The following is a 9239-nucleotide window of genomic DNA, read 5'->3' as shown; positions in this document are numbered from 1 at the left end:
CCAAAAAAAACATTGAAACATGCCTTCTCCTGTAGAGGGGAAGATGCTTATCGCTCCTGTAATGTTTAAGTTCAGTGTTTAGTTATTGTATTCTTCAGCTGCATTGAACTCACTGTGTTACTGAATATAATATTAGTTCAAATCAGCCTCAATCATTTCAGTGTGTAGTATTAATAATACACCTTAGTTACAAACAAATTCTCTCTCTCTCTCTCACACACACACACAATGATGTGAAGGGGGAATTTTTTTTTAATATTTAATTTATGTACAGGAATTTACGTCCTTATATAGGGCCAGGGGTAGCTCAGTGGTTAAGGCATTGGACTACGGTTCGGAAGATCCCAGGTTCAAACCCCAAAACCACCAAGTTGCCACTGTTGGGCCCTTGAGCAAGGCCCTTAACCCTCAACTGCTCAGATGTATAATGAGATAAAAATGTAAGTCGCTCTGGATAAGAGCGTCTGCCAAATGACTAAATGTAAATGTATATACTGAAGCATGTTCACAACAGAATGGCTTCAGGGGAAAAAAAATCACCTTTTGGAGTAGCCACGTCAGAGCCCATCCCTCAATAGGGATGCTTGGAATGACTTGAAGAGAGCCATACCCATTCAATGAATTATAAAGCAGTTCTGCCAGAAACAATGGGCTAAGTTTTCGTCAGAGCATCTAACATTTTCTAAGAGGCCAAAGTTTTTCAGAATGAATTAAGAAAGAATTCTTATTTTCAGAAGTAGTAATGAGAACTATTTATCCAAATTCTTAAATTAGGAGATTACTCCCATATCCACCAAAATGTAGGAGATCTCTGGCGGTGTCTTTATTGCTTAGGAGCAGTGTTGGGGGACGTTATTTTTTAAAGTAACTAATTACATTACAAAATTACTGTCATTAAAAATGTAAAAAAAAACTCCTTTGTGATTCCTTATCCATGTTGTTTTAGTCAAGAGCAAAGTTTGGCCCATAATCTGTTGACTACTAATACCCCTATCCCACCTGTGGTTTTACGCATTGGCCGTAAGTACGGTTTATCATGATTTACCGGGAGTTTTGGCGCTGTGCGCCATCTTTCCGCGCATCAGTCCTTACAGATCTTGCATGACTTGGCGCAACGTCGAGCGGTCACTTGTAGTGGCTCAAAGTGCCTAACACCGCTTCTCACAGTCAAGCCACATAGGTAAGTGGTATAACAGCAAGAATAACAGAGGGGCAGGAGAGGGGATAATCAGGACGGGGCTTGTAGGACGATACTTTCACATACACATAACGGAATGACTGCTGTCTGGCTGGCGGCATAGTGGTGTAGTGGTTAGCACTGTCACCTTGCACCTCCAGGGTCTGGGTTCAATTTCTGGTCAGGCTTGATTGCCATCTCTTTGTCCATGGATTTTGCAAGTTTCCCTGGTGGTTTGTGGGTTGCACAGTCCAAAGATATGCAGGTTAGGCTAATTGGCATTTCCAAATTGCCCATAAAATACAGGATAAAGCGGTATAGAAGATGAGTGAGTGAGAGTGAGAGTACTGTCTGGCTCACAGATTACATAAATTGTCTGAATAACGGATAACATTTTTTAAAATATAACTAAATAACTGAGTACTTAACCTTTCTCTTATGTTAGCTTTCTGTTACTATTTTTTATGTTAACGGGTCGGTTTTGACCCGTGTCTTTAATCAGCCATATTACCCACAAAACAATTATTTATCATCCAATTTTTTTTTCCTTACCTCTTGGATACTGTTACGCTTCCTTGTCTATTAAAATAATATTTTTAAAATATTTTTTCTGTAACATCATGATATATATGATATATATATATATATATTGTGGCGTGGGCGGCTAAACTAGCGCTGGGAGGACGCTTGGGAAGCCGCGCTGGGCTTTACGTCGACTGTGTGCTGGACGGCGTCTTACTGCGGGTGCTTGTGGACACCGGCTCCACTGTTTCGCTGCTGCGCTCTGGATTACTGGGGCAAAGCAAGCGTTTGCGGACGGCCTGATCCTGCCTTCAACATCCACACCGTTGCTGGGGGCTACGTGAAGGTACGGGCGTGTCGCACAGCGCGAGTCCAGGTGGGTGGTCGAACTTATTCCCACGGGTTCATTGTGGGGAATGTTGAGGAGGACTGCGTTTTGGGGTTGGACATTCTGGAGAGATGTGCTAAATTTGTCTAGCGGAACTCTGCGTGGTAACTTCGGGGTAGCCAGGTTGCTAGGACCCAAACCACAGCCGGACAGTACATTTTATGTACTTATATAAAATAATTTTAATGTACACAACTGGTAGTTTTAGATAAGATTAAGCAGCATTTCATCACTTCATTAACACACTTAGCCCGGTGTTTCACACTCCTCAGGAGTACAATATGTGCTGCAAACTGACAAGTGGTCCTGATGCATTTACAAATTGCTTTCATTGACTTTTTACCTTCAGAGGTAAGAGTAGGGCAGAGATTTGCTTTTTGCTTTGCTTTAATTATTTCTTCACATTTTCCTCCACAAGCAAAACATCCTCATCTACAGTCTCATCCTATCTACAGTCTCACTTTCTTTTCAAAGTTATTTAAATCAGATTATGACAGTCCTTCACAGCTCTATTACAGGGGCTTTAAACTGTTGTGATTGGAGCAGTCTGATTAGGATAACTTCAGTTGAGTCATGCATCTATAAGTTTTGTCTGGAAAATGCCTTCACACAACTGCAACTGATTCATCATTTTGCTTTTCTACCATTTAAAATATCAAAAAGCAGTAAAAACTACAATACTTACTATAATGTGTAGCTTACTTTACAGCTCTCAGTATCGTAAAAAGTGATGTCACACACTTTCCTTGGTGCAATCCTACTCCTTGCTAATGTAAGAAAAGAAGACTTTATAAATAACTTTTATGCATTACTCTAAGCTAGAAAAAAAAGATATAAAAAGTATATATATGTGTGTGTGTGTTTAATGAGTGTCTTCAATAAAGACATAAAAAGATTCATGAATTTTGAACAGAATTACCCTTAACTTAGATGAAGATCAGATCACATTGTCTGACAAATTAATGCAGAAAACCATGAAATTCTAAAAGACTGACATAATTTCCTTTTGCCACTGAATAGTATAATGTCAGGTATAAAACATTTACACCATTTTATTCTCTTCCACAGAGTGACAGAGAATGGACAGATGTTGAGAGAATGAAAATGAAGAACTCGGCTCTACAGACTGGTGAGTGTGGAAGGAGCTACAAAAGTAAACACACATGATCATGTGTTGTACAGTAAAGTGTTCAATAGTGAGATCTCCAGTAAGCATCTGAAACTCCCAACTTGTCACAAACACAAAATGTGTTTATGGGGGAGTAAAAACTTAGTGACAGATGTGCACAATGTCAGTGTCACTATACACACTTACTGTACCTTTGCATATAGCACACGTTTTAATTCATGAATTTACAGTGTTTATAGCAATGAATTTGTCTAAGTTACACGTGTTAAACTTAAGGTGCTGGGTCTTAACAACACCACTGGCCTGTCTGCGTGCACTCCAGCAATAAATACACCCTGCTAAGGGGGAAAAGGGTGACAGAAAGACAGGAGAATAGGTACATGTCAGTTCCTAACAGAAATAATCATGTGTGAGTTCTTCTTTAATCCCTTAGTAGTGTAGATAGTTTTAGATCTATGTTCTATTAGTTCTACAGTATGAAGTGAACTAATGCATTGCTGTGATAAATTTTGTCCTTAATTTTTTCCAGCGCATTTAGGAATAAAGACTTTTTTTTGTAAAATAAAGACTGATTTGTAAAATAAATATTTTTGTTATGATAAGATGTTAGGATGAAAGGTTAAAAGATTAAACATTATGGTTATTTCTAAAAAGTTAATACATTTTGCAATAGCAAGATCAATCATCCAACGATAAAACTCTCACCAGATTATAAGTGAAAAATAATTGTTGGACGAATTGACTATTTAAAAAATAAATCTTTTTCACAAATTATATCACCTGATATTTCAAACAGTTAAATAGTTATATTTTGCTTTTCCTTTATCAAGACTTAATGTTTGGAGTTATTATGTTAATTAAACATTAATATATTTAAAAATAAATAGTCTTATTTCACAGGCCATCAAATAATGCTTATGTGACCTGGATGGCATTTGAGTTTGACCTGCTGCTGTAAAGCATATTTTATCCAGCAATGTAGAGAAAAAAAAATTACAATCCAAGTAAAAGAGAAATGTATTTATTGTTAATTATTTTTAATATTTATTCAGTTTATAGTTTAGTGAACTAGATTTCTATTACTAGTTTTACTTTAAAATTGTTTCTCATTATTACAAAAATGTTTCTCATTATTAATTGCATTGCTCACTTTAGTTTTTATTTTTCATGTTTAATAATTATTAATTACAAATTTGGCTTCTGATCACTGGTTATGATAATATTAATCATTTAGCTCACTCTCCTGCTTAATATTTTAAAGAACTGGACCAAGCCTCACTGCAGCATACAGGCCAACAGCTGGAGGTTTATAAAAGACAAATAGAGAATAAAGATACAGAACTGAGAAACAGAGAGAAAATCATTGAGGAGAAAGTCGCACAACTCAAAGATACAAATACAACACTAGAGAAGACGAGTAAAGAGCTAGAGGAGAGAGACAGAGCTCTACATGAAAGAGATCAACAACTGAAACTGAAAGACACACAGATACAGGAGACACAAATACAAGTGGAGGAAAAGGACAACAGACTTGTGGAGAAGGAGAAAGAATTAAATGAGAAAAATGAAGAGCTGAAGATTCTAAAAGAACGTTTAGAGACTAATGAGAAGACTCTTTCTGAGAGAGACGCAGTGTTAATGGAAACAAATAATAAACTTCAACATGCTACTGAAGAAGTTAAAGAGAAAATCTCACAACTGGAGAATATGAACAAACTGCTGAGTGAGAAAGAAACACAGCTGAAGAACACAGATAAAGAGCTAGAAACCAGTAAAAACAAACTGGAGACACTGGGACAGGAGCTTCAGGACAAGAAGAGACAACTACAGGACATGATGATCGTACTGGAGCAACAGAAAACTGAGTTATCAGAAAAAAACAAACAGCTTTGGGAGAAAGACAGACTTCTAGAGGAGAAAACAAAGCAGATGCAGGCCCATTTAGAAACATCAGCCCCCATCAGGAGAAGAAACAGCAAGGACTTACCTCCAGAAAGTGAGTAATTTGTTAAATTAATCTAAGGGACATTACTTTAAATATCGTGGCCAAAAGTTTTGAGAATGACACAAATATAAATTTTCAGAAAGTCTCCTGCTTAAGTGCTCTTTGATATTTATGTCAGATGTCACTGTGGTATACTGAAGTATAACTATCAAAATTTGCAATGTTGACCCCTACCCTCACCCTGGCATGTTGCCAATCAATTTCTGGGCCACTTTCTGACTGATGGCAGCAGATTTTTGCATATGGCCAAAACAGAATATTTCTGCAGGTTTTCTTTTCTTTTCTTTTTTGAAGAAGAAGGTACTTCTGAAGTTGATGCAAAATGGAAGTGACCAATCTTGCCTCCATAAAAATTCCAAGTTGCTAACTTTAGCTGATTTGCAAAGATGATTTTATAAATGGTCAGTTTTCAGTGTTATACTGTCTTGCTTTAAACAATAATGATTTAAAATGCAAATTATTCATATTACATTATAAGTATTGAAACTGAAATTTAATTTAAGTAGTTTTTTGGTAAAAGCATAAAAAGCGAAAAGTCTGTAGTGTCCGTAACCATGTTAATGTTATGTTGCACTATTTTAACAATTTTGCATTTTAGAATAATACCCTTTTTTAGGTTTATGTCTTTTTATGTGAAATCTAAATTGGCCAAGTTTCACCTGAATGACAATGCTGAAAGATTTGAATTCCAAAAAGGTTCCCGACACTACATTAATAGCATGAAATTGTATTGAGCAAATGTGTTTCATTTTATCTGATAAAAATATAAACGTGTATACTGGTGAATTTTGCCTAAGAACACAACCATGAATGAAGACTGGTAAAAAAACATCCATCTAAAATATAGATAAATAAATAAATAAATAAATAAAGTGAATTCAATTGGGATGACACAGTGGTGTAGTGGTTAGCACTGTCACCTTGCACCTTCAGGGTCTGGGTTTAATTCCCGGCCAGGCTCGATTCCCGTCTCTGCGTGGAAGGAGTTTGCATGTTCCCCCCGCGCTTGGTGGGCTTCCTCTGGCTACTCCGGTTTCCTCCCACAGTCCAAAGACATGCAGATTAGGTTAATTGGCGTTTCCAAATTGTCTGTAGTGTGATAATGAGTGTGTGAATGAGTGTACAATATATGTGTGTACCCTGCCTCATTCCCTAAGTTGAGTGAATTCAATTGAATTGAATATGTTGTTCAGTATGTAATTCAACAATAGTCTAAGGGTAAAAGAGATGATGATAAAGAGACAAAGAAGGCTTATTTAGACTCTTACATTTATAATTCGATTACAGTAAAACAATGAGTATTGTGAACCTGACACCTAACACATGCTTGACTTCACCTGACAAGATTGTTACCTGTTATGTGGGAGAACTCACTAGTAGGTGAGGCTTACAATTACTTTATTTCCAACTCAACTCATATATTACTATTAATCATCATTAATGGTTCATCAGTCCACCAATGTACTCCAATGTACAACATAATCACCACAATGCATTCAGTATTTAATTATTTATTCTTTTAAATTTTCAGTGAGTGGAGAATTGTCAGGTCCACATTCCCCAGTGTCCTTTCCTGTAGCAGAACTGAGGCTGGTGCTGCTGGGGAGGACGGGGTCTGGGAAGAGTGCAGCAGGAAACACCATCCTGAGCAGAGAGGAGAGGAACCAGGCTGCTACATCTACAGCTACATCTACATCCACCCAGCAGAGTGGGAGTACACAGGGGGAGGTGGCTGGGAGGAAGGTGACTGTGGTGGACACTCCTGACTGGTTCTCTCCTGGACTCTCTTTGGAGAAGCTGAGACAGGACGTGGGTCTCTGTGTCCATCTGTCTGCTCCAGGACCCCATGCCTTTCTTCTGGTCATTCCTGGAAAGCAGACTACAGGAGAGGAGAGAGGGATGCTGGAGAAAATGGAGGAGATTTTTGGAGAGAGATGTTGGAGAAACACCATCATCATATTCAGTGTTACTGATCAATTTCAGAAGAACAACATTAGGGAGTTTATCCAGTCAGGAGACCAGGATGTCCAGAGACTTGTAGAGAAATGTGGAAACAGGTTTCACTGTCTCAACGTTAATGACAGTGGAGATGGTTCTCAGGTCTCAGAGCTGCTGGAGAAGATCGAGAAGATGGTGGAAGGGAAAGGTGAGAAATTCTACAGCAGTGAGATCTACCTGGAGACAGAATCTCAGATTAGAGAAATGAAGACTAAGATCCTAAAGAAAAGAGGAGAGATGAGGATGAGAGAGGAGATGGAAGCAAAGGAAAAACTAGATAAGGAGGTGCAGGACTTACTGAGAAAGATAGAGGGAGTGATCCAGGAGCATGAAGGAGACTTTAGAAAACTGAATGACCGAACAACTGAACTGGAGAGAAAGATAAAAGAAGAGAGAGATGAAGAGAAAAAGAGAGAACTTGAGAGGGAGCTGAAACGAGAGGTAGAGCAAAGGACAGCAATGGAAGAAAAGGTAAAAAAACTAAAAGAAAAGAGAGAGAAGGAAAGGAGAGAGATGGAGGAGAGGCACCAAAAGGAGATGGAGGAAATTAGAGAGATGTATGAACAAGAGGTCAGGATGGAGACAGAGAGAAACCTCACGAAGATCATTCTGCCTGAACTCCAGAGTAACATTTTGGCCTCAAAAACAAAGATGCAGGAAGAGTTCAGCAGACAGATGGAGGAGAAAAACAGAGAGCTGGAGACTCTTAAAGAGAAACTTTTCAAGGTCACAGAATCACACAGTCTGCTGAGTGAAGCATACCGTATAACTGTGTTGAGCTTACAGGAAACAACAGAGTGACTTTGGTGAATATGAGGCAGAGAAAATTATACTTTCTATTAGACTGATGTACATGGATCCTGACCATCAGCACAATGGAAGTATCTTTTGTCCCGGGGAAAAAAGCAGTGTTTGATTCATTCAACATGGACCCCAACCACAGTGGTGCACAGTACAGTGTACTTTCAGTTCCCAAGGCCTAGATAAAATGTAAGGAGATCAGCAAATGCATTTGCCAAAAACCTGTGCCGAAGCAAATCCGTTGATCTGTTAATCTGCTGTGGCCCCTAAGAGGAGCTGCTAAAAAAAGAAGAACAACAGTGTACAGTAAATAGATCCTTCTAGATCCACTAAATAGATCCTTCTAGAATATTTTTTTTGGTAAAACTGTAGTCCCTTCTATTTTAAGTCAAAAGTACTGTTTGCCATTTCTGCTGATGTTGCTAACTCAGCTGGGGTAACTGTTTTCACGTAGCAAATAAAATGCTATTTGGCAATGAGTTGAGTGACATATGTTGTTAACCATCCCAGTGTGGTTATAGTATAAAACTACGTTCTGCTGGAAACTTTTTAAGCAATCAGATAGGTTTAGTAGAACTACTCACTCACTCATTATCTATACTGCTTTATCCTGTATTTAGGGTCGCGGGGGGCTACAGTATGTCAGAAAGCTTACAGCGCTAGGCAGGGTATACCCTGGACAGGGTGCTAATCTATCGCAGAGCAAACACACATACACTTACTCTCACACTCATTCACATGGACTAGAACTAACTAAAAATATTAAGGAACAATGTTGCAGGATTATTCTTTGTCCTAATAGTGCAAAAAATGTGTTTTTTGACTGCAACCCAGATCATTGTTTACATTTTTACTTTAATGTTGTTATTATAAAATGGTACTTATCTACAGTCTATGTTATTATTATTATTATTATTATTATTATTAACACTGCAAGGAAATGGCCTAACCAGAGGTTGAAAAAAAAAAAAAAAAAAAAAAAAAAAAAAAAAAATATATATATATATATATATATATATATATTATTTAATAATAATATATAAAACTGTCCATTTAACCATTTATTTTAATCCATTTAAAATAATGTGTGTATGATATACACAAGTTAGGTGTTAGTCAGCTAGTTACTGCTAGTTTTTGCAGGGCGATTTATCAAATATTGTGAGAGGGAAATTTTGGGACATTTTTATAAACTGGAAAAATTCATAACATATTCTAC

General features: G+C 37.6%; 1 protein-coding gene across 1 annotated transcript; it reads left to right on the top strand.

Moving 5' to 3' along the window:
• The first annotated feature begins 4738 nt into the window (after nt 1-4738).
• On the top strand, nt 4739-8890 carry LOC128512053 (GTPase IMAP family member 4-like). Its single transcript, XM_053485181.1, has 2 exons — nt 4739-5212; nt 6753-8890. The coding sequence occupies exons 1-2, from the start codon at nt 4855-4857 to the stop codon at nt 8018-8020; spliced, it is 1626 nt and encodes a 541-aa protein (XP_053341156.1). The 5' UTR covers nt 4739-4854; the 3' UTR covers nt 8021-8890.
• Nucleotides 8891-9239: the final 349 nt, after the last annotated feature.

The sequence above is a fragment of the Clarias gariepinus genome, chromosome 24 (genome assembly GCF_024256425.1).
Source record: "Clarias gariepinus isolate MV-2021 ecotype Netherlands chromosome 24, CGAR_prim_01v2, whole genome shotgun sequence".
In the NCBI taxonomy this organism is placed as follows: Eukaryota; Metazoa; Chordata; class Actinopteri; order Siluriformes; family Clariidae; genus Clarias; species Clarias gariepinus.
Note: the sequence above shows the minus strand (reverse complement) of the source record. Positions and strands in the feature narration are given on the sequence as shown.

Coding starts and splice junctions, on each gene's coding strand:
- LOC128512053 (XM_053485181.1), top strand. CDS start 4,855: ATGGAAACAAATAATAAACTTCAACATGCTACTGAAGAAGTTAAAGAG. Junction 5,213..6,752: donor CAAGGACTTACCTCCAGAAA/GTGAGTAATTTG, acceptor TTAAATTTTCAG/TGAGTGGAGAATTGTCAGGT.